This window comes from Scyliorhinus canicula, chromosome 9 (assembly GCF_902713615.1).
Source record: "Scyliorhinus canicula chromosome 9, sScyCan1.1, whole genome shotgun sequence".
NCBI classification, from domain to species: Eukaryota; Metazoa; Chordata; class Chondrichthyes; order Carcharhiniformes; family Scyliorhinidae; genus Scyliorhinus; species Scyliorhinus canicula.
In genome coordinates this window covers 195204487-195230061 of record NC_052154.1, presented here as the reverse complement: position 1 = coordinate 195230061, position 25575 = coordinate 195204487, and the positions used below count along the sequence as shown (strand labels likewise).

Sequence of the window (25575 nt, the reverse complement as noted above, 5' to 3'; positions counted from 1 at the left end):
CGGGTGATTGCCTGTGTGGAGTTTTCACTTTCTCCCCGTGTCCGCGTGGGTTTCCTCCCACAGTCCAAAGATGTGCAGGTGGATCTAAAGGCGAGGTGGGGTGACAGGGACAGAGTGGGGGAGTGGGCCTAGTTAGGGTGCTCTTTCAGATGGTGGTGTAGACTCGATGGGCTGAATGGCCTCCTTCTACACTGTGGGGATTCTGTGGTTTGCTACATATCTTCAAATATCTCCTTTTTTGGACGTCATTTTATTCGTCAAATGACATCTTTGTAAAGCGCCTCAGGGCAGCTTCCTGTTGTTCAGGTGTAATTTCAGACTGCGTTGTCGTCAGACGCAACTCGGTTTGGCCTGGATTGCACTGTGGTGAAGTCTCAAAAAATCTCATTCCCAAGGCGTGGAGGGTGGAGAGATGTGGAAAGGACAGTGTTGATAAATGAGGTCAGTGGCCATGCAAGCTGATGATACTCCCTGTAATAGGTGCCTTCATCAGACAAATGGTAAAAAAAAATGTTCAGATCCCCTGAAAGGTCCCCACCCTTTTTATTTCCAGTTGACATACCTCCTGTGCTTTCCTGCACTGAACATTCCTTTGTCTCAGCTCCTTCTCCTGTGTGAGGAAGAGAGAATGAGACAGGAGGAAATCCCCCACAATCCAGACCTAGTCCTCAGAAACTCAAACTGTGTTGACTTGTGTTAACCACCCCCACCCCCCACAGGTCACTATGATTGACTGGGTCCATTGACCAATGAGGAAGTGGAAAGTGCTCGAAGCCTGACCTCACCACAGCTGGGGGCCAATGGGAAGCAGAAGGGCGGGAGCTCCCCAACAGAGAGAGAGAGAGAGAGAAAAAAGTTGGAAGTGAAGTTTGAACTTGGCAGAAAAAAGAGAAAAAAATCCTCTTCGGTGCGGTGAGGCGAGAAGGAAGATCGGCAGGAGTGACTGAGGGAGTGAGCTGGACGGAGTGCCTTGTTGGAAGGAGAAGGAGTTGCAGTTTCTTGCTGCTGTTTTGCTACATTAGCAGCGCTGGGCCATGGCCACTTTCAATGGCAGCGGGGAGGCGCCCGAGGAAACTGACGGCAGAGTAGCGCAGCGCCCTGGTGAGTTTCACCCAGTTCCCAAAGCTGCAACAAATCCCCTCTGCCTCTGCCTCTCCATGTCCCTCTACCTCTCCCTCTGCCTCTTCCTCTGCCTGTCCCCCTCTCTCTCTCCCTCTCCCTCTCTCTCCCTCTCTCTTCCTCTCCCTCTGCCTCTCTCCCCCTCTCTCTCTGCCTCTCTCCCTCTCCCTGTTCCCTTCTCTCTCCCTGCCCCCCTCTCTCTCCCTGTCCCTGCCCCCCTCTCTCTCCCTGTCCCTGCCCCCCTCTCTCTCCCTGTCCCTGCCCCCCCCTCTCCCTGTCCCCCCCTCTCCCTGTCCCCCCCTCTCCCTGTCCCCCCCTCTCCCTGTCCCCCCCTCTCCCTGTCCCTGCCCCCCCCCTCCCTGCCCCCCCCCTCTCTCTCTGTCCCTGCCCCCCCCTCTCTCTCTGTCCCTGCCCCCCCCTCTCTCTCTGTCCCTGCCCCCCCCTCTCTCTCTGTCCCTGCCCCCCCCTCTCTCTCTGTCCCTGCCCCCCCTCTCTCTCTGTCCCTGCCCCCCCCTCTCTCTCTGTCCCTGCCCCCCCCCTCTCTCTCTGTCCCTGCCCCCCCCTCTCTCTCTGTCCCTGCCCCCCCCTCTCTCTCTGTCCCTGCCCCCCCCTCTCTCTCTGTCCCTGCCCCCCCCTCTCTCTCTCTGTCCCTGCCCCCCCCCTCTCTCTCTCTGCCCCCCCCCCTCTCTCTCTCTGCCCTCCCCCCCTCTCTCTCTCTGCCCTTTGTTTCCCCCCCCCCCCCCCCCCCCCCCCCAAACACTGCCTCTTCCTCTCTCTCAGAGAATAATACAGCACAGGGGGAGATCCTTCGGCCCATCGTGCCCGTGTTAGCCATTTTGGAATAACCTGCAGTACCCTCCCTCGTCAAACAACGCCCCACCCCCTGCCCCGTGCCCTCATTGAATTTGCCTTTGAAAGCCATTATTGAACACGTTCCCACCACCCTTCAGGGCAGTAATTCCACGGTCCCCTCCCCCCTAAACTCACAAGCTTTGTCAGGTTGTGTGTATCGGGGTCAATGATGGGGGCCTGGAAACTAATTGGAAGTGCTTGGGCACCAGAGCTGGTATAAACTCGCCTGGACTAGCCTAAGGCGAGGACTGTTCAAACGTTAACTCTGTTTTTGCCAGGCCTGCTGAGGCTGAGTTTCTCCAGCAATTTCTGTATCTTTGTTAAAAACCAGCCAGACCCTGAGAGGAAAGCAGAAAGGGACAAGCAGCAGAGACGGGCAGGCCAAATAACTAGTATCGTCTCGATGGGCCAAAAGGTCTTCAGTGCTTGTAGGGTGCTAATAGGCACAGGGAGATGAGGGTGCTAATAGGCACAGGGAGATGAGGGTGCTAATAGGCACAGGGAGATGAGGGTGCTAATAGGCACAGGGAGATGATGGTGCTAATAGGCACAGGGAGATGAGGGTGCTAATAGGCACAGGGAGATGAGGGACCGAATAGGCACAGGGAGATGAGGGAGCGAATAGGCACAGGGAGATGAGGGTGCTAATAGGCACAGGGAGATGAGGGGCCGAATAGGCACAGGGAGATGAGGGTGCTAATAGGCACAGGGAGATGAGGGAGCTAATAAGCACAGGGAGATGAGGGAGTGAATAGGCACAGGGAGATGATGGTGCTAATAGGCACAGGGAGATGAGGGAGCGAATAGGCACAGGGAGATGAGGGAGCGAATAGGCACAGGGAGATGAGGGAGCGAATAGGCACAGGGAGATGAGGGAGCGAATAGGCACAGGGAGATGAGGGAGCGAATAGGCACAGGGAGATGATGGTGCTAATAGGCACAGGGAGATGAGGGAGCGAATAGGCACAGGGAGATGAGGGAGCGAATAGGCACAGGGAGATGAGGGAGCGAATAGGCACAGGGAGATGATGGTGCTAATAGGCACAGGGAGATGAGGGAGCGAATAGGCACAGGGAGATGAGGGAGCGAATAGGCACAGGGAGATGAGGGAGCGAATAGGCACAGGGAGATGATGGTGCTAATAGGCACAGGGAGATGAGGGAGCGAATAGGCACAGGGAGATGAGGGAGCGAATAGGCACAGGGAGATGAGGGAGCGAATAGGCACAGGGAGATGATGGTGCTAATAGGCACAGGGAGATGAGGGAGCGAATAGGCACAGGGAGATGAGGGAGCGAATAGGCACAGGGAGATGAGGGAGCGAATAGGCACAGGGAGATGAGGGAGCGAATAGGCACAGGGAGATGAGGGAGCGAATAGGCACAGGGAGATGAGGGAGCAAATAGGCACAGGGAGATGATGGTGCTAATAGGCACAGGGAGATGATGGTGCTAATAGGCACAGGGAGATGAGGGAGCGAATAGGCACAGGGGATGATGGTGCAAATAGGCACAGGGAGATGAGGGAGCGAATAGGCACAGGGAGATGAGGGAGCGAATAGGCACAGGGAGATGAGGGAGCGAATAGGCACAGGGAGATGAGGGAGCGAATAGGCACAGGGAGATGAGGGAGCGAATAGGCACAGGGAGATGAGGGAGCGAATAGGCACAGGGAGATGAGGGAGCGAATAGGCACAGGGAGATGAGGGAGCTAATAGGCACAGGGAGATGAGGGAGCGAATAGGCACAGGGAGATGAGGGAGCGAATAGGCACAGGGAGATGAGGGAGCGAATAGGCACAGGGAGATGAGGGAGCGAGAAAAACGGTTTTAGCAAGTGAAATAGAGTCTGTCTCTCAAGTAGTATTGAGAAACGAAAGGAACACCCAGTCATCAATGACTTTCCAATTCAGTCTCAGTCAGGATTTGGGACTTCTCTCCAGTACATTTTCCCCCACGGTTTTTTTGCCGGCCCTCGATGATGTCACTTTCCTCCAGTTATGTAAGCTGACCCAATGAGGAAAGATTTGTAAACGTTCTCGCCCTCCCAGCTCTACACCCACTTTCCTACAACCCATAGAAAATCGATATAACTATAAGATCGGAAAGGAAAACAGTGTGTGGTTTGTAAGCTGGAATTCCTTCAATGCTTCGTGTGCCCCACAAACTGCCCCTCATCTGGTGTGATTATTCAACGCTTTGAGTGTTCGATTCCCTTGATGATTGAGTTCAGGACCTTTAGTTTTTAGTCCGAATTCTCCATCCCCTTCCCGGCCCGTGTCTCAGGCTGAAGCAGACTTGTTGCAGTCTTGGCATCCTATTCAACCCTGGGTTCAGGCTCCCTGTCCCCTTGGGTGCCACAAGCTACCTGGCTGTGCCTCAGTAACACCATCCCCTTAACCCTAACTCCTGTTAGCGCCTGTCGCTTAAAATCACATTCATGCTGTTTTCACCTCCAGACTTGACCAATGTTCTCCTTGCCCATTTCCCACCCTCCCCACTCTCCATTAAAGTAACTCATCCTAATGCTTTGATAAAGAGTCACACAGACTCAAAACGGCAGCTCTCTCCTCTCTCTGCAGATTCTGTCAGTCCTGCTGTGGTTGTCCAGTCTGTTCTGTTTTTGTTTCAGATTCCAGCATCCACAGTAAGTTGCTTTTATCACCCTAATGTCTGCTGTCTGCGTTGCACCGCGTTCCATTCAACCATTCCCCGTTTGCTCAGGGATCGTCAATCGGCTTCCAGTTCCCAAATGCTTTCTCATCCTCATGTCTGTGGTCCAGTCTCCTCAAAGCTCACCCTTCCTCTAAGCCTGCCTCTCAGTCCATCCCTTCCTCCACACCCGTTTGTACCAGTGTTGGGAGGTGTGCTTTCTGCTGTGTGGTCACAAGAACACACGTCCACATTCTCAGTATTTTCGCCTCTTCCCCCTGTCAAACCCTCTTTAAGGTCCAGCCCTCTGATCAAGCTTTTGGTCACTGTGCGAGTCTCCCTTTCTTCAGCTCCATTACTCCCTCATTACGTCCATCCCTGTGAACTACCTTGCAACATATTTGTATGGCAGCTTTTACAAAGCAAAGCCAGTAAGTGGCCTATGACATTCCAGATATAGTAGTATTGAACACTGTGAAATCCCAACAGATTTAGCATAGCAGAGGGAGCTGGATTTGGTTATCAGGCCACCATCTGTGCATTTCTGAATGGTGTGGCACTGGTATCATGTTGCCAACTTGGGTCTGATCTGACCACATAACACTAAGCAGTATTTGATCACATGATACCCACAAATGTTGTTTGTTATTTGTAAAGATAAGTCCCCCCTGTGGTTGACTATCCGTGTTCTCTCATGTTACCCCATTCCACCCTCTTTGCCCCTCCTTCAATATTCCTCCTTTTCAAATAATTATCTCATTCCCTTTTAAGTTGTTTCAAATCTTATCTCCAGTCCAGGTGGTAAAGCAGCCCATGATCTAGACAGCCTCTGTTCAAGAACCTTCCTCCTCTCCTCCCCACTCCCCTGCCAATTCTTCCAATGAGAATCCTCAGACACTTTCCTCTCGTCACCCATTTATCCACCGATAGATACAATCTTTTACTGTTTAACCAGACTAAAGTTCCCAGCTCTCACTCACCCTTTCACTGGTCGCTGCTCCCTTGCTCCTGCTCTCATTCATTATTTTGCTTCTGGCTCTAAAGATAATGATGGTCCCCTTCATGTGAGAGTATCTTTAAGAAATGGGTGTTTAAGAAAGGTACCTTTTAAGAAATGGGTGTTTATCAGTGATGTCAGAGTGTGGGTGGAGCTGGGCTGCCTGTTAGCTTTTTACTTTCATTTTAGGCTGTTTGCTGCAGGGTCTGTTTTAGTTTCATTTTCAGTGTTGGAGCTGAAGCCAGACCGAGCAGGCGTACTGTTGATCTCTCTGCCATGGAAAGACTATCTCTTGATCATTTGGTGAATTCAGAATTAGAAATGTTCTCAGTAGTGAATGTAAACCTGATGTGCTTCTGTTAAAACGTGTTTCTTCTGTCTTCTGGATGTTGTTTGGGAAGTTATTAAGGATTCTTTGGGGGTTATATTTGAATTGATGGTTGCTAAGATGTTCACTATGTTTTGAAAAGGTTAACTTGGGTTCATAGAATAAACATTGTTTTGCTTTAAAAAATACTTTTCCATTTCTGCTGTACCACACCTGTAGAGTGGGCCGTGTGCTCCCCATACCACAATCTATTAAAAGTTGTGGGTCAGGTGAACTCCATTGTACACTTTGGGGTTCTCTAAACCCTGGCCCATAACAATCCCCACAACCAAATTACCATCTCCCCTCACTTGCATTCTTGCCCTTTTGTCCAGACTCCCTCTCTGCTACAGTCTCCCCTCTCCATCCTCCAATCTCCCTCGTCCCTGTGCTTATTCACCAGACTCTTTATCCCGTTCTCCAGGCCTGACATGGACACCTGCCCATGCGCTCGCGCACTCTCGCTCTCCTCCCACTGCCCCCAAGATATTTTTCTCTTTCTCATCATTCCGTCCCTCTGCAGTGCGACATTTATTGTTCGAAATCCAAGTTGACAAACGAAACATCCAACTATTGAGTTTATAATTAACTTTGATGTGTGTGTTTTTTCAGGTTCACTAAACAGGAATATAACTAGACAATCTGGAGCTCTCTTGCGTAGGTTGGTAACTACTTCAACTTTACATTCAACTGCTATGCATATTTGCTCAGTCAGCGGATAAAACAATATTACATTTAAAAATGTTGCTCCTCGGGCAGCACGGTGGCGCAGTGGCTAGCATTGCTACCTCACGGCGCCGAGGTCCCAGGTTCGATCCCGGCTCTGGGTCACTGTCCGTGTGGAGTTTGCACGTTCTCCCCATGTTTGCGTGGGTTTGTCCCCACAACCCAAAGATGTGCAGGGTAGGTGGATTGGCCACGCTAAATTGCCCCTTAATTGGAAAAAATTAATTGGGTACTCTAAATTTATATTTTAAAAATGTTGCTCCTCTCCATATCCTACAGGAAGCTTTGAAATGCCTCATATGATAACAAAATAAGATGCTTTTCAGCGGAGCAGTTTGTATGATTGAGCCACAGATCTCTCCAGCCTATCCCATCCCAATAAAGTCTACTTTCTTTCATTTAACATGTTGGGCCACTTACATCAAAGACTTGACCCCTTCTCATGACCTCAGGGCTCCCAGAGGATTTCACAGTCAATGAATAACCTTTGGACCATAGTTCTGATAATGCAAAAAATAATATGACAAATCTACTTATTAATAAATGACGTATATGCCATTAGCCAGAACTTTGCATTATGTAAAAACAGACAACCGATTTATATGGGTGGATGATCTATGTCGATGGATTTTAGAACGATCTTTGCCTAACTTGCCTTTTGTACATGCATTACAGATTTGTATTGGAGACAATACATGAAGAAGATCCGGATGCCAAACTCAGCCCTGAGGATCTTGGTGGTTCGAGGGCAGAGATCGATGACCCGACAATCAAGGAAATATGCAAGAGTTTGAAGAAAATTGGGGATGAGCTGAACAGAAATGCTGAATTACAACTGTACGTAATGAGGCAATATAGAGGAGTTTGTGTAGAACCATAGAATCCCTACAGTGCAGAAGGAGGCCATTCAGCCCATCGTGTCTGCACTTACCCTCTGAAATAGCACCCAACCTAGGCACACTCCCCTGTCGTTTGCTTGTAACCCCACCTAACCCGCACATCCCTTGGACAGTGGGAGGATACCGGAGCACCTGGAGGAAACCCACGCAGACACGGGGAAAACGTGCTGACTCCGCACAGACAGTGACCCAAGGCCAGAATCAAACCCAGGTCCCTGGCGCTGTGAGGCAGCAGTGCCGACCGCTTTGCCACCGTGCCATTAGCAATTATTGTATGGTGGTATTTGATTGGAGTCTCCTGGCACCATAATGTTATAATACTGGAGTTTAGAGTTGAGAATCTACTTTCTAAATGATTGACTTTAATTTATGTTTGTTTTCTGCTGCCTCCCAAAGTATGAATGGATTTGGCTCTGAAAGAACAACTATTCTGAAAAAGAATCATACCGTAGAAATGTTGCAGCACAGGAGCCCATTTGGCCCATCTTGTCCATGCCAGCCCATGGACACCCAGGAGCCCTTTCCAATCCCACCTTCCTGCACCCGGCCCATAGCCCTGTAGCTGACAGCACTTAGGGTGCAGATCCAGGTACCTTTTAAAAATAATTTAGGGTCTCTGCCTCCACCACCAACTCGGGCAGTGAATTCCAGACTCCCACCACCCTCTGCGTTAAAAAGGTTCTTCCTCATGTCCCCTCTACACCTTCTGCCTCTTATCCTGAATCTCTGTCCCCTGGTTCTAGAATGCTCCGCCAAAGGAATCAATTTTATCCTGTCCACTCTATCTCTTCCCCTCATAATTTGGTACACCTCAATTAAGTCACATGTCAGCCTTCTTTGTTCCAAGGAAAATAACCCCAACCTGTAATCTGCCCGAATCCTATTGGCTGGGGCCAATTGGTTATCCCATGACCTCTTGGGGAGTGTGAGGTCCCCCAGTGACGAGGGTGGGGCAATCACTGGTAGTTGCAGCTGTATAAATAGAGCTGGCCAGTGCGGTACCGGCAAGAGGAGGAAGCAGTGGTGAAATACTGCTGCTGTGTACATATTATTGTAAATCAAGTTGCTTTCTGTTTGACTCTCCAAACGTGTGCTGGCTTCTTCGTGGCTCTCTCAAACCTATCCAATCTCTCCTTGCAGCTGCGTTTCCCTCTCCGCATGTGCTGCCAAACCTCAGTTTTTCCAGTATTTTCGGCTTTTATTTCAGATTGCCAGCATCTGCAGTAATTTGCTTTTATTAAACTGTCTTGTGGCCTCTCCTGGCCAGCATTCTACCCTTCATCCTCTGTAAACTTCAGGATGCCCAAAGCACAGCTACGCGTATCCTACCGTGCACCAGGCCTTGTTCATTTGTCACCCCTCTGTTCACTGACCAATGTTAACATAAATTGTTATATTTTCAGTAAATCGCTCTGTACCAATTTATCTCTGTAGCTTCTTTTAGTCCTACAACCCTCGAGATTTCTTGTGCTCCTCCAGTCCTGGTGTCGCCATGGGGCAGAATGGTAGCACAGTGGTTAGCACAATTGCTTCACAGCTCGTTTAGCACACTGGGCTAAATCGGTGGCTTTGAAAGCGGACCAAGGCAGGCCAGCAGCACGGTTCAATTCCCGTACGAGCCTCCCCGAACAGGCGCCGGAATGTGGTGACTAGGGGCTTTTCACAGTAACTTCATTGAAGCCTACTCGTGACAATAAGCGATTTTCATTTCATTTCCTAGGTTCGATTCCCCGCTGGGTCACTGTCTGTGTGGAGTCTGCACATTCTCCCTGTGTCTATGTGGGTTTCTTCCGCGTGCTCCGGTTTCCTCCCACAGTCCAAAGATGTGCGGGTTAGGTGGATTGGCCATGCTAAATTGCCCTTAAGTGTCCAAAAAGGTTGGGTGGGGTTTGGGGTTACGGGGATAGGTTGGAGGCGTGGGCTTAAGTGGGGTGCTCTTTCCAAGGGCCGGTGCAGACTCGATGGGCCAAATGGCCTCCTTCTGCAGTGTAAATTCTATGAGTCTCGTACCTTATGGTATTAATTGCTGCACCGTTGGTGACAGTGTCATCAGTAGGCTATTGAATAGCAGCACAGGATCAGGAATTGGCCATTCGGTCTGTCGAGCCTGCATCACCATTTAATAACATCATGGCTGATTGGGCATTTCAATGTCTTATGCACCCACAACCCCTGTAACCCTTTACATTATTGTTCATCAGAAATCTGTCAATCTCTGCTTTAAGCATACACAATGCGACCATAAGAAATAGGAACAGGAGGAGTCTGTTCACCCCCTCCTGCCTCCTCTGCCATTCAGTAAAATCATAGGAAGAAGTCTTACAACACCAGGTTAAAGTCCAACATGTTTGTTTCAAACACTAGCTTTCGGAGCACTGCTCCTTCCTCGGGTGAATGGAGAGGTATGTTCCAGAAACATATATATAGACGAATTCAAAGATGCCAGACAATGCTTAGAATGCGAGCATTTGCCGGTAATTGAGTCTTTACAGATCCAGAGATAGGGGGTAATCCCACGGATGATCCCTGGAAGGGCGGGTCTAACATATGATGAACGGCTGAGGATCCTGGGATTGTATTCATTGGAGTTTAGAAGGTTAAGGGGAGATCTAATAGAAACTTACAAGATAATACATGGCTTAGAAAGGGTGGACGCAAAGAAACTGTTTCCGTTAGGCGAGGAGACGAGGACCCGTGGGCACAGACTTAGAATTAGAGGGGGTAAATTCAGAACAGAAATGCGGAGACATTTCTTCAGCCAGAGAGTGGTGGGCCTGTGGAATTCATTGCCGCGGAGTGCAGTGGAGGCCGGGACGCTAAATGGCTTCAAGGCAGAGATAGATAAATTCTTGATGTCGCGAGGAATTAAGGGCTACGGGGAGAATGCTGGTAGGTGGAGTTGAAATGCCCATCAGCCATGATTGAATGGCGGAGTGGACCCGATGGGCCGAATGGCCTTACTTCCACTCCTATGTCTTATGGTCTTATGGTCTTAAAGAGGTGTGAATTGTCTCAAGCCAGGACAGCTGGAAGGATTTCGCAAGCCCAGGCCAGATGGTGGTGGATGATTGTCATGCGACATGAATCCCAGGTCCCGGTTGAGGCCGTACTCATGTGTGCGGAACATGGCTATAAGTTTCTGCTCGGCGATTCTCCGTTGTCGCGCGTCCTGAAGGCCGCCTTGGAGAACGCTTACCCGGAGATCAGAGGCTGAATGCCCTTGACTGCTGAAGTGTTCCCCGCCTGGAAGGGAACATTCCTGCCTGGTGATTGTCGTGCGATGTCTGTTCATCCATTGTCGCAGCGTCTGCATGGTCTCGCCAATGTACCACGCTTCGGGACATCCTTTCCTGCAGCGTATGAGGTAGACAACGTTGGCCGAGTCGCACGAGTATGTACCGTGTACCTGGTGGGTGGTGCTCTCACGTGTAATGGTGGTACTCATGTCGATGATCTGGCACGTCTTGCAGAGATTGCCCTGGCAGGGTTGTGTGGTGTCGTGGTCGCTGTTCTGAAGGCTGGGTAGTTTGCTGCAAACAATGGTTTGTTTGAGGTTGCGCGGTTGTTTGAAGGCAAGTAGTGGGGGTGTGGGGATGACCTTGGCAAGATGTTCGTCTTCATCGATGATGTGTTGGAGGCTGTGAAGAAGATGTCGTAGTTTCTCCGCTCCGGGAAAGTACTGGACGACGAAGGGTACTCTGTCGGTTGTGTCTCGTGTTCGCAGGAATGTCCCCTTCCAGTCGGGGAACACTTCAACAGTCAAGGGCATTCAGCCTCTGATCTCCGGGTAAGCGTTCTCCAAGGCGGCCTTCAGGACGCGCGACAACGCAGAATTGCCGAGCAGAAACTTATAGCCAAGTTCCTCACACATGAGTACGGCCTCAACTGGGATCTTGGATTCATGTCGCATTACATTCACCCTCCACCATCTGGCCTGGGCTTGCGAAATCCTACCAACTGTCCTGACTTGAGACAATTCACACTTCTTTAACCTGGGATTATCCCTCTCTCTGGATCTGTAAAGATTCAATTACCTGCAAATGCTGGCATTCAAAGCATTGTCTTGCATCTTTGAATTTGTCTATATATATGTTTCTGGATCATACCTCTTCATTCACCTGAGGAAGGAGCAGTGCTCCGAAAGCTCGTGTTTGAAACAAACCTGTTGGACTTTAACCTGGTGTTGTCAGACTTCTTGCTGTGCTCACCCCAGTCCAACGCCGGAATCTTCACATGAGTAAAATCATGGCTGGTCAGATATTCCTCACGCCCACTTTCTTGCTCTTTCCTCAGAACCCTTTATTCCCTCACTGATCAAGAATCTATCTATCTCGGCCTTAAATAAACACAAGGACTCTGCCCCCACAGCTCTCTATAACGAGGAACTCCAAAGTCTCAAAAAGGTAGAAAATAGGAGCAGGCGGAGGCCATTCGGCCCTTCAAGCCAACTCCGCCGTTCCATATTCCTTATTTCTGTCCTAAACATTCCATCCCATACCCCCCAACTGTGACCCCTGGTGCTGCACACCCCCATCATTGGGAGAATCATTCCTGAATCTACCCTATCTAGTCCTCAATTTTGTAGGTTTCTATGAGATCCTCCACCCCCCCCTCATTTTTCTGAACTCCGGCGAATACAATCCTAACCGACTCAATCTCCTCGTAACCCAGAAATGAGCCTGGCAAACCTTCTCTGCACTCCGTCTGGAACAAGAACCTCCTTCCTCAGATAAGGTGACCAAAACTGCACACAATACTCCAGGTGTGGCCTCACCAAGGCCCTGTATAATTGCAGCAAGTTATCCCTGCTGCTGTATTCGAATCCTCTCACAATGACGGCCAACGTACCGTTTGCCGCCTTTACCGCCTGGTGCACCTGCAGTTCAGTGACTGGTGTACAAGGTCACCCAGGCCTAATTGCACATTCCCCTCTCTTATTTTATGGCCGTGCAGATAATCTTCCTGTTTTTGCTACCAAAGTGCATTACCTCACATTTATCCAAATTATATTGTATCTACCATTAATTTGCCCACTCGCTCAACTTGCCCAAATCACACTGAAGGATCTCTGCATCCTCCTCACAGCTCACCCTCCCTCTGAAGACATTTGTCCTTCTCTGTCTTAAATGAGCTATGCCTTTATTCTGAGACTTTGCCCTCTGGTCCTAGACACTCGCACGAGGGGAAACATCCTCTCAGCATTTACCCGGTCAGCCCCGAGATAATCCAATTACGTTTCAATGAGGTCACCTCCTCATTCTTCTACAATGCAATGAGTAGAGTCCTAACCTGTTTAACCTTTGCTCAAAGACGATCCTTCCATACTGGGGATCGTCCTAGTGAACCTTCTCTGAACCACCTCCAATTAAATAATATATTTCCTTAAATAAGGGGACCAAATCTGCTCCTAGTGTTCCAGATGGGGTCTCACCAGTACCGTGTACAGCTGCAGCAAGACTTCCCGACTCTTATACTCCAACCCCCTTGAATTAAGTGGCAACATTCCATTAGCCCTTCCTGATTACATGCTGTCCCTGTGTGCTAGATTTCTGTGTTTCGTGCACAGGTACCCCCCAAGTCCCTTTGTGGTGCAGCTTTCTGCAGTTTTTCTCCATTTAAGTAATACTCTGTTCTTTTATTCTCCCTTCCAAAGTGAACAATTTCACATTTTCCCACATTTGCCAACTTTTTGCTCACTTAAGCTATCAACTTTGTAAACTGTCTATCCCTCTCACAACTAGCTTTCCACCTGTTTTTGTATAGTCTGCAAATTTGACTACAGTACATTCGCTTCTTTCCTCCAAGTCATTAATAAAAATTGTAAACAGCTGTCACCAACCTGAAAAAGAACCCGTTATCCCCACTCTATTCTCTATCCATGCCAATATACTACCTCCAACTCCATGGGCTCAATGTTGTAGCTTAACCTTTTGTGAGGTATCTTGTCGAACACCTTCTGGAAGTCCCAAGGACATCACATCTACTGGTTCCCCTCTATCCACTTTGATTGAGACTTCCTTGAAAAAGTCTAATAAGTTGGACACTATTTCGCTTTCACAAAGCCATGCAGACTCTGCTTGATTAGATTGTGATTTTCCAAACGTGCTGCTATTACTTCATTAATAATTGATTCCAACATTTTCCATACTGTCCGGCTAATCGGCCTATAGTTACCTGCTTTTTGCCTCCCTCTCTTTTTGAATAGGGGTATTGCATTGTCAATTTTCTAATCCTCCGGTACTTTTCCAGAATTCATGGTTTTTTGGTAAATTACAACAATGCATCCACTATCTCTGTTACTACTTCTTTTAGGATCCGAGGATGTAAGCCTCGTACCAGCCTCATACCAGCCTCCCCGGACAGGCGCCGGAATGTGGCGACTAGGGGCTTTTCACAGTAACTTCATTGAAGCCTACTCGTGACAATAAGCGATTTTCATTTCATTTTTCATTTTCAAGCCATCAGGGCCAGGAGACATATCTGGCTTTAGCCTCATTAGCTTGTCTAATGCTGCTTCTCTAGTGATGGTACTGGTATTTAATTCCTCCCCCATATTCTTCAGTATTCCTGCGATGTTCGAAGTACCTTCCATCGTAAAGCCTGATGCAAAATATCTGTTTAACCCCTGCCATTTCCTTCTTCCCCATAAATATTTCCCCTGATCCATTTCCTTAGGGGTCTATGTTTACTTTGAACGCTCTCTTCCTTTTTATATATTTAAGTGAGTTCTTATTGTCAGTTTTTATATTCTTTGCTAGTTTGCCCTCAGTTCATTTTCGCTGGATTCTGAATTTATCCCAGTCTTCGGTGCTATCACTGAATTTTTTTCTCCTTTTATAAGCCTTTTCTTTCAACTTATTACTCTCCTTAATCTCCTTGGTTAGCCATGTTTGTTTCATCTCTCTCTCAGAATCTTTTCTCCTTGCTGGGGTATATTTTTGCTGAGAGTCATGAATTGCCTCCTTAAATGTCTGCCACTGCTTGTTTACTGACTTTCCTGCTAATCTATCCGCCCGGTCTACTTTAGCTAACTCTGTCTTCATTTCATTGTCATTCCTTTTATTTAAGCTAAACACAGTTGTTTCCAAACCATATTTCTCTCAAACAGATTCATCATGTTATGATCACTACTTCCTAGGGGATCTATAACTTTGAGATCCTTTATTAAACCTGCCTCATTACCCATTACCAGATGCAAGACCGCCTGTTCCCTGGTTGGCTCTGTTTTCTATTGCTCTAGGAAACTATCCCTAATGCACTCCATGAAGGTAAAGCCACCCATAATTATTGCTTTATTCTTTTTAAATGCTCTGCTCCTATTATATTCATATAATTCCTACAATGCAGAAGGATGCCATTCGGCCCATTGAGTCTGCACCAACCCTCTGAAAGAGCACCCTACCTAGGCCCACCCCCCACCCTGTCCCCAGAACCCAGTAACCCACCTAACCTTTTTAGACAAATTAGCAAGACCAACGCACCTGACCTGCACATGGAAGGAGCCCAAGCACCTGGAGGAAAGTCACGCAGATACGGAGAGAATGTACAAACTCCACACTGACAGTCAGCCGGGGCTGGAATCGGACCTGGGTCCTGGCGAGGTGAGGCAGCAGTGCTAACTACTGTGCCACCGTGCCATCCTGTGTTGATTTAAAAATTAAAGCACCCAATTCTTTTTTTTTTACAATTAAGGGGCAATTTAGAGTGGCCAATCCACCTACCCTGCACATCTTTGTGTTGTGGGAGTGAGACCCACGCAAACCCAGGGAGAATGTGCAAACTCCACACGGACAGTCAGCCGAGGCCATGATTGTACCCAGGACCTCAGCGCCGTGAGGCAGCAGTGCTAACCACTGCACCACTGTGCTGCCCCCCAATCCTGTTTTATTCCCTTTCATACAGTGTGGCTACTGTTTGAGATCTTTACACTATTCCTCCCAATGTTTCTTTCCCTTGCTGTTTTCTTACCTCCCCCCAAATGGACTTTACATCATCTGAGTTTAGATTGTCTCACAATTGCCCTCATTTCATCGCCCATTAACAGTGCAACCCCACCACCTTTTCCTTCCTATCTTTCCAAAAGGTCAAACATCCCTGAATGTTAAGCTCCCAGTCTGATCTCCTTGTAACCATGTGACTGCAATGGTTATGAGTCATATCCATTTACCTTGATTTGTGCCGTCAGTTCTCCTACCTTATTCCGAATGCTTTGTGCATTAAGATACAAAACCTTTAGTCTTGCCTTTTTGCCATTTAATTCATCCTAACTTTTTTCTTTGTACTATGGCCCTATTCGCCTCTCACCCTCTATTATCCTGTCCATTGATTGAACTTCCACAGCCCTCTGGGGTGGAGAATTCCAAAGATTCGCAACCCTCGTAGTGAAGACATTTCTCCTCATATCAGTCCTAGGTGACTTCCCCCTTATTTGGAAATTGTGTCCTTTGGTTCTAAACTCCCCAACCAAGGGAAACATCTTACCAGCATCTCCCCTGTCTATTCCTTTAAGTATTTTGTAGATTTCAAGGGGATCACCTCTCATTCATTGAAACTCTGCAGAATACAGACCCATTTGCCCAATATGTCTCTCCATAAGACAGTCCTGCCATCCCCGGAACAAGTCAGGTGAACCTTCATTGCACTCCTTCTAGGGCAATAATATCCTTTCAGAGGTAAGGGGACTGAAACTTCACACGGTACTCCCGGTGCGGTCTAACCACGCTCCGATACAATTAAAATAGGATCTCAGTAGTCCTGTATTCCAATCCGCTTCCGATAAAGGCTTACATTGCATTACCTTGCTGTACCTGCAAATTAGCTTTCAGTAACTTATAGACAAAGACACCCAAGTCCCTTTGTACATTTACACTTTCTAATTTGTTACCATTTAAGAAATACTCCGCACATTAGTTCCATAGTCAGTAGCCTGGAGCCTTTGGCTTTTCAGCTCACTTGCAATTAGCCATTTGGTGAATTACCAGACGGTATTTATGGAATTTTATTCCAACATTGCTATATACTTTCAGGAAAGCAGACAAAAAAACTGGATTATTGTTAATCTTATTTCAATCCAGCAAGCTCGGAATGCCATCCTCTTCAAACGATAGCATTTTGGAGCCTACAGACAAAAAGAGCTACATTGCGTTTACTGTTATTTTAAGCAGGGCCGGTTTAGCTCAGTGGGCTACACAGCTGGTTTGTGATGCAAAGCGAGGCCAGCAGCGTGGGTTCAATTCCCGCACCTCACTAAGTGAGGTTAATCGTGAAGGCCCCACCTTCTCAACCTTGCCCCTCGCCTGAGGTGTGGTGACCCTTGGGTTAAATCACCATCAGTCAGCTCTCCCCCTCAAGAGGGGGGAAGCAGCCTGTGGTCATTTGAGACGATGGCAACTTTACATTTTATTATTTTTAAAAAATTATTATTTTAGCAACTTTACATTTACCTATTTTAAGAAGAGACATTACAGTTTGAACAGCAGATGATTTATATTGCTTTTACCTGTATTCTGTCAACAGTGTAATCGAGACTGTACCCCTTGAAAACATACGAGAAGTGTTGTACAAAGTGGCAGAAGGGATATTAGTTACTGATGGATTGAATTGGGGGCGAATTGTAACCTTCCTCTACTTTGCAGGCAAGCTTGTCTCTAAGGTAAGCTGAAGTATCTACTTTATTATTATGTAAAATGAGCAAATAGTATGTGCAACACATCCATGTTTGTCAGTGACGTGCCAATCATTAATTACCTGCAATGTTCACATTGTTTTGCACAGATAAAGATTGTGTGTTAGCTTGTAAAACAAGGCCAAGGACAATCAAATTTGACGTAGAGTGGGTTTCGTTGCATCATTTGTTATTCAAGTAATTATGAAAATAAATGTGAATAATTGAAATGATTTTATTTTTATTTTTGTGACGCGTGTCTCCAATTAAAAGAATAAACTGAGTGACATTGAGTTAAGAAAATAATTTGAAGTATGGCCCAGAAGTTTCAGTCACCAATACTACAGTAAATCAGTCGAGTGGGAGCACGTTATTATGGTGCTGCAATTGACCTTAAATGTACATAATATAATCAACAATACCAATGTTTCTCAGCTGCGATGTCTGCTGAGGGAAGCAATTTTAGCCCACCTGGCAGGTGTGTGCCATATTAAATCAGCTGAGCCAAGTCTTGCCCACCACTATTTTAATGAGTGTCACAAGTAGGCTTTGTTGTCAATTTGCACTGGAGACGCCAATAATGTTGCTAATTTTAACTGGATACTGATATGACAGTTATTAATGATGGTGTTGCTTTTCAGAGTCGCCAGGTATCAAATGATACCACTACAAGGTTTTACTGATCAGAGACCAAGTTAGTTAAAGTTCAATGATAGTTTATTTACCCACAAGAATTACTTCGACATGCAACATAAAACACTACAAGCTAAATTACACCTAACACTACAACAACCTGTACTTAACTTCAGGCACCCGGCTTTATGCAGAGGAACAAGGCCTTTGTTCGGATCTTGCATGGCTGGGTCTGGAGAAGTGACTTAGTTTCTGCTGGGCTCATCCGTCTGGTAGCGATCGTTGATCTTGAACTTGTCTTCTGGCTGTGATGCTACACTTGGTTTTAGGCGTAGGTCAGGGCCAAGACAGACCAAGCGCCGGGGCCGAGAGAGACTGAACACATGGCTGTGTCTCTCTTTATCCTTCTGGGGTTTCGCGTTCTTTTGGGCGGTCCTTAGCTTTGGACCCAATAATTCAGCAGGCTTCAATTACTGCCTTCGATTTTGGCCAATAAAGGGGCGGGTGCCTTGATGGCGGGGCGTGTCCGGAGCGGTCATTGACCTTGGCATTTTGGGCTCCCTGAGCAAGGGAGTGGCGCCGATGAGTCTGTTTCTGTATCTGTTACCTGAGTACAGATCTTTTGTTCTGGGGAAATGGGTCATTAGAATGCAAGGTAGCTGGGGGTTTTGATACCGTCAGGTTAACTGAGTTGCCAATATACATAAGCTCTGAGTCCTGGGTTGACCATATTTCCCATGGTCCTTTGTAGGTGGACGTATTTCCCAGGATCCTTTGTAAGTGGCCATGCCAGATGGCTACAGCTTATATTAACACTGCAATGAAGTGACTGTGAAAATCCCCTGCACTCCACATTCTGGGGCCTGTTCGGGTACACGGAGGGAGAATTCACAATGTACAATTCACCTAACAGCACGTTTTTTGGGACTTGTGTGAGGAAATCGGAGCACCCGGAGGAAACCCATGCAGACATGGGGAGAACATGCAGACTCCGCACAGACAGTGATCCGAGCTGGCAATCGAACCTGGGATCCTGGCACTGAGCAGCAACAGTGATAATCACTCTGCCACCATGCCGCACTATTTAATTTGAGATAGTTGGGGCATCAATCTGATCTGGTGGGAGTCTCATTATGTGCGATAATAGTTGTCTGATGATGTCATTAGTCATCCAATAGCATTTTAACAGCCAAGTACTCCATAAGTCCAAAGATGTGCAGGTTAGGTGGATTGGCCATGGTAAATTGCCCTTAGTGTCCAAAAAGTGCCCTTAGTGTTGGGTGGGGTTACTGGGTTATGGGGATGGGGTGGAGATGTTGACCTTGGGTAGGGTGCTCTTTCCAAGAGCCGGTGCAGACTCGATGGGCCGAATGGCCTCCTGCACTGTAAATTCTATGATAATTCTATGATAAGGGTGGTACAGCAGCACCGTGGTTAGCACTGTTGCTTCATGGCGCCAGGGTCCCAGATTTGATTCCCGGTGTCTGTGTGGGTTTCCTCCGGGTGCTCCGGATTCCTCCCACAGTTCAAAGATGTGTTGTTAGGTAATTTGGACATTCTGAATTCTCCCTCCCTGTACCCGAACAGGTGCCGGAATGTACCGACTGGGGGATTTTCACAGTAACTTCATTGCAGTGTTAATGTAAGCCTACTTGTGACACTAATAAAGATTATTAATAAATTAAATAAAACCTGGCCAAGAAGATTTGCTTTGATTCGTGCCAGGTGAATGTGGGCCTTTTGAGCCCCAAAGCTAGTTTTGCCTGAGCTTCTTACTGCCTCGCCAGGGGCTGCAGCACTGGTGCTGGGCAAATTAGCTGCTCCCTCACCTTCCTCTCACCTGCAACCCACTCTTATTTAGAATTGTGTGGAAACTTCACACAGAAGGAGAATCATACTTGGCACTGATATCATCCCTGCTTCGACTGCCAGCAATCTGTAGCTGTACTTGTGAATCCTAAGGTAGAGAGAGAGAGTATTAGAGAGCGTCTGCACTGAACTCTATCTCAGCAAAACACTGCATCTTTCAGCAAGAAGGAGAAGAGAGGAAATCACGGTATGGCTTTCCTCTTCATGACTTTTCAGTAACTTTGCCATCCTTTTACAGGCACTGAAAAAACTAAAAGCAATGATTCAACCAATAATCAATTGGTCTCTAGATTTGATTCAAACCCGTGTTATTCCATGGATTGAACAGCAAGGTGGATGGGTAAGTTTGTTTTATTTATTTTTTGGGATGTGGGCATTGCTGGTAAAGCCAGCATTTGTCGCCCGACAGAGAACCAGAGAATCACAGAATTGCCCAAGGGCAGTGTGGTAGCATTGTGGTTAGCACAATTGCTTCACAGCTCCAGGGTCCCAGGTTCGATTCCGGCTTGGGTCACTGTCTGTGCGGAGTCTGCACATCCTCCCCGTGTGTGCATGGGTTTCCTCCGGGTGCTCCGGTTTCCTCCCACAGTCCAAAGATGTGCAGGTTATGTGGATTGGCCATGATAAATTGCCCTTAGTGTCCAAAATTGCCCTTAGTGTTGGGTGGGGTTACTGGGTTATGGGGATAGGGTGTAGGTGTTGACCTTGGGTAGGGTGCTCTTTCCAAGGGCACTGCAGACTTGATGGGCCGAATGGCCTCCTTCTGCACTGTAAATTCTATGAAGCCATTCAGCCCATCGTGCCTGCGCCAACCCTTTGAAAGAGCACCCTACCTCCGCCCACTCCCCTGCCCTATCCCCGTAACTGCACCTAACCTGCACATCTTTGGATTGTGGGAGGAAACCAGAGCACCTGGTGGAAATCCACGCAGACCCACGGAGAGAACGTGCGAACTCCACACACTCACCCAAGGCTGGAATCGAACCCAGATCCCTGGCACCTTGAGACAGCAGGGCTAACCATTGTGCCACCTTAGTTGCCCTTGAACTGAATGGCTTGTTGCGCCATTTCATAGTATCGACCACATTGTGGGACTAGAGTCACATGTAGGCCAAACCAGGTAAGGACGGCAGATTTCCTTCCCTAAAGGGCATTAGTGGACCAGATTTTTTTTTTCAAACAATTAGTTATAATCATCATGGCCACCCTTACTGAGACTACCTTTATCTTCCAGGTTAATTAATTGATTTAAAATTCCACCAGGCACTACCGTGGGATTTGAACCCATGTCTCGAGAGCGTTAGCCTGGGCCTCTGGATTACTGAACCAATGCTACCATCTCTCTTTTTCCTCCTCTCTTTCCCCCTTCCCTCCCCCGCCCCAACTTCCTCCTTCCTCCCTAAAGTGTTGGTAGTTGCATGAAGTGAGGCCAAAACTATATGGGCTTTACTGGAAGCGTGAAAGGTATAGATGTTTACAAGCTCTTTAGGTGAGCAGGTCGTCATTTGGCTCTTTACGTTCGTGGTAGCACTTTGTCAGAGAAATCCAGAATTCCCCAGTCTCATACCCTCCATGCCAACTCTATGCCAATGCATACCTCCCATGCCTACCCAGTATGGACTCTGTGCAGAACCATTGAGGCATATTAATAACAATGGAAAATTTGTTTAACTGCTGTGGGGTGGGTGGGGGGGGGGGGGGGGGGGGGGGCACCGATTCAAAAATGTTCTTTGAAAAGTAACACTTTCTATAAAACTGTCAATCAGACAAACCAATCGGTAACCGAGACTTCAAACATTTCCCACCTCGGATGTGCATCCAAGGTAAGGTGGGCCGGACTCAATCCCACACCTGACCCCACCCTAGCAGTGAAAATCGAGAGTCACTGAGCGTTTCAAAGCAAAGGAAGGGGGGGGGGAATTGCCGAAATGGAGCTACCCACCTCGTTAGCGAAAACGCGACCACAAGGCTGACGCTCTGCACTGTACTGAGGGAGTGCTGCATCATTTGGAGCTCCACATTTCAGATGAGGTATTAACCAGAGCCCCATTTGCCTGCTCAGCTAGAAATAAAAGATGCCCCAGCACTGTATTGAAGAAGAGCAGGGGGCCTATCCTTGCTGGCCTGACTGATTTTTTATTCCTCAGGGGCAGCAGCAGGAGGAGAGCTGGAGGGTCAGGGTGATGGGCAGCAGGAGGAGAGCTGGAGGGTCAGGGTGAGGGGCAGCAGGAGGAGAGCTGGAGGGTCAGGGTGAGGGGCAGCAGGAGGAGAGCTGGAGGGTCAGGGTGAGGGGCAGCAGGAGGAGAGCTGGAGGGTGAGGGGCAGCAGGAGGAGAGCTGGAGGGTGAGGGGCAGCAGGAGGAGAGCAGGTAGGTCAGGGTGAGGGGCAGCAGGAGGAGAGCAGGTGGGTCAGGGTGAGGGACAGCAGGAGGAGAACTGGAGGGTATGGGGCAGCAGGAGGAGAGCTGGAAGGTGAGGGTGAGGGGCAGCAGGAGGAGAGCTGGAAGGTGAGGGTGAGGGGCAGCAGGAGGAGAGCTGGAGGGTAAGGGGCAGCAGGAGGAGAGCTGGAAGGTGAGGGTGAGGGGCAGCAGGAGGAGAGCTGGAAGGTGAGGGTGAGGGGCAGCAGGAGGAGAGCTGGTGGGTCAGGGTGAGGGACAGCAGGAGGAGAGCTGGAAGGTTAGGGTAAGGGGCAGCAAGTGGAGGCAGTGGTACTAGTAATCCAGAGACCCAGGTTCATGCTCTGGGGATACAGGTTTGAATCTCACCATGGCAGTAAGTGAAATTTGAATTCAATAAAAATCTGGAATTAAAATTCTAATAATGATGACCACAAGTCCCATGTCGATTGTTGTAAAAACCCATCTGGTTCATTCATGTACTTTAGGGAAGGAAATCTACCGTCCTTACCTGGTCTGGCCTACATGTGACTCCAGACATACAGCAATGTGGTTGACTCTTAATGCCCTGCGGGATGGGCATTAAATGCCGGCCCAGCCAGCAACGCCCACATCTCATGAACGAATAAAAAGAAAAGGCGGGGAGTTGGAGGATTGTTGAACAGGAGAAGCAACTCCAAAATGATGTCGAAAGCTATAACAGAAATCCCGGCCCAATTATATCCACTAGGTTAAAGTGGAGCAACTTTAGTTTTATTCATTGATGGCATGTGGGGACCACTGGCTAATTGTCCTTGAGCCCAGCGGCTCGCCCTCCATTTCAGAGGGTGTTTAAGAATCGACTACATTGCCGTGGTCTGGAGTCACATGTAGGCCAGACTGTGTAAGGATGGAGATGAGTGAACAGATTGGTCATTAGTAGAGTTTTATTGTGGTGGGATTTGAACCTGAGTCTTCAGAGCATGACTTGTCCAGTGACAAGACCTCCACTACCGCCTCCTTTACTGTAATCGGTTCTAAAGTGCTTATGCCAAGGGGCCAGGTTAGCTCCGTTGCCTGGACAGCTGGTTCGTGACGGGGAGCGAGGCCAACAGCGTGGGTGCAAACCCCGATCCGGCTGAGGTTATTCATGAAGGCCCCGCCTTCTCAACCTTGTCCCTCGCCTGAGGTGTGGTGGCCCTCAGATTATGACGAGTTTACATCAGAAAGACCTTAGGGCAGCACGGTAGCATTGTGGTTAGCACAATTGCTTCACAGCTCCAGGGTCCCAGGTTTGATTCCGGCTTGGGTCACTGTCTGTGCGGAGTCTGCACATCCTCCCCGTGTGTGCGTGAGTTTCCTCCGGGTGCTCCGGTTTCCTCCCACAGTCCAAAGATGTGCAGGTTAGCTGGATTGGCCATGATAAATTGCCCTTAGTGTCCAAAATTGCCCTTAGTGTTGGGTGGGGTTACTGGGTTATGGGGATAGGGTGGACCTTTGGTAGGGTGCTCTTTCCAAGAGCCAGTGCAGACTCGATGGGCCGAATGGCCTCCTTCTGCACTGTAAATTCTATGATTTCTCCTCCAAAGGTTAGTGGGAAACTGGAACTCTGCTCTCCCAAAAAAGCTACTGAAGTTGGTTGTCAATTGATGTTACCAAACTGAGCCCGATAGATTTGATTGTTGGGTGAAGGTATTGGAACCAAAGTGGATAGATGGAGTTGAGCTACGAACTGGCCATGATCTAATTGAATGGTAGGATGGGGCCTGTACAGCTGAATTGATGACTTATGTTCCTATATTCTGTGGTTTTAGTGATTTTGCTTGATAATGAGGCACCCTCGAACAATGAAAGATGCTTTAAATGTTGCCAAATTATTTTACACAGATTTATCCTTCTGTACTCCATGTGCTTACTTATAAAACCCTAGTTTTCACCATACAATTAGAGGAACAATGGTGCAGGTTGACAGCTTGGGACAATGAAGATATTCTAGATATGTAGGATAGGGCAGCGCAATGGGAATGAGGTACCAGGTAAGATATGATCTTACTGGATAGTTGAGCAGGCTCAAAATGTGTTATTGACCACTCCTGCTTCTATTTCTTATGTCCTATGACTCTTGCCCTGTGCCAGTTTTGGTCTGTCTGTCAACATCAACCTGTGTTGATGTTCAGAGCCAATTTGACATGGAGGTGTTTAAGGAGATGCATAGGTAAGGGCTTGTCCATAGAACAAGGTTTGAAGGAGCATCTTCAAGAAAGAGAGGGAGGGGGGAGGGAGATGTTCATGGAGGGAATTCCCAAACTTGGGACCTGAGCAGCTGAAGGCTCAGGGTGAAAGGTAGAGTAGTGAAAGTAGGGAAAGAGGTCAGAATTGGAAGGAGTAGAGACCGTGGGAGGTTTTTCGGGGTGGAAAAGGCTACAGCGATAGGGAAGAGTGACACCTTAGCGAGTCCTCTGAGATAAATGCAGCATCTTTGTAAAGGAAATCTCGACAATGAATCAACACCGGCTGCTTGTGTGTGTATAACTTACAGGCCTAGGCCAGAGAGGTGATTATGGGCCTAAACCCAGACCGGTGTAAAGACCATTACTGAAGAAATCTATTGTAAAGAATTGCATTTTCTTTAGGTCTAATCTTGTTTACATTTTTGTATGATACCAGTGGGTCTATTTTTACAAACTGGTTTAGCTCAGCTGGTTTGTGATGCGGAATGATGCCAGCAACGCAGGTTCAATTCCCTGTAACCGCTAATGTTATTCATGAAGGCCCCGGGTTCTCTACCTTTGGGGTGAATTTTCTGCCTCCCCAGGCCCACGTGTTCCTCGTCGGTGCGCCGTAGCCGGCAGCGGGATTCTCCGCTTCCACCGCCGGCCAATGGGATTTCCCGTAGTGTCCACCCCACGCTGCTGGGAAACCTGCCAGCGGAACAGAGAAATCCCGCCGGTGGAGAATTCACCCCCCTCGCCTGAGCTGTGGTTAACTCTCCACCTGAAAGGGGAAAGCAGCCTGAGGTCATCTGGGACTGTGGCGACTGTACATTTTACTTACTTTTACATTTTACGGTTAACCAATCCCACCCATATTCTGTGATATTTGTCTAATTGACTTGGCATAAGTTTCAGGTTGACAATCAATTAATTGGCTGTTTTACTTTTTTCCCTTTTAGGAGATGATCTTTTCTTACTTTGGAACGCCCACCTGGCAGACTTTTGCAGTGTTTTCAGCGGGTTTAGTGACTGGCATTTTGGCGATATTGAAACTGACCTAACAATCCTGCACTGGCTCTTCACTTTCTCTACACGGACTGCAATCCAGTGGTTTATTCTCCAATTCTCTTGCACCTGAACCTGTGGGGACCCTCTGTACTGATCTGTCATACTTGAAATAGTGGGATTGCTAATAATGAACTCGTGAATGGTT

The 25575-nt window shown here is 48.0% G+C and overlaps 1 protein-coding gene across 1 annotated transcript; it reads left to right on the top strand.

Moving 5' to 3' along the window:
- Window positions 1-323: 323 nt before the first annotated feature.
- Window positions 324-25575, top strand: zgc:153993 (uncharacterized protein LOC767645 homolog). The gene is made up of 6 exons (XM_038808405.1): window positions 324-1101; window positions 6597-6645; window positions 7386-7547; window positions 17126-17261; window positions 20014-20115; window positions 25322-25575. Exons 1-6 carry the CDS (start codon window positions 1035-1037, stop codon window positions 25421-25423), a joined length of 618 nt encoding a protein of 205 aa, XP_038664333.1. The 5' UTR covers window positions 324-1034; the 3' UTR covers window positions 25424-25575.

What these genes read in the sequence shown, in the direction of transcription:
- zgc:153993 (XM_038808405.1), top strand. Translation starts at nt 1,035, where the DNA reads ATGGCCACTTTCAATGGCAGCGGGGAGGCGCCCGAGGAAACTGACGGC. An exon ending in CAGAGTAGCGCAGCGCCCTG is followed by an intron (nt 1,102 to 6,596) that starts GTGAGTTTCACC and finishes GTGTTTTTTCAG; the next exon opens with GTTCACTAAACAGGAATATA. An exon ending in AGAAATGCTGAATTACAACT is followed by an intron (nt 7,548 to 17,125) that starts GTACGTAATGAG and finishes TTCTGTCAACAG; the next exon opens with TGTAATCGAGACTGTACCCC.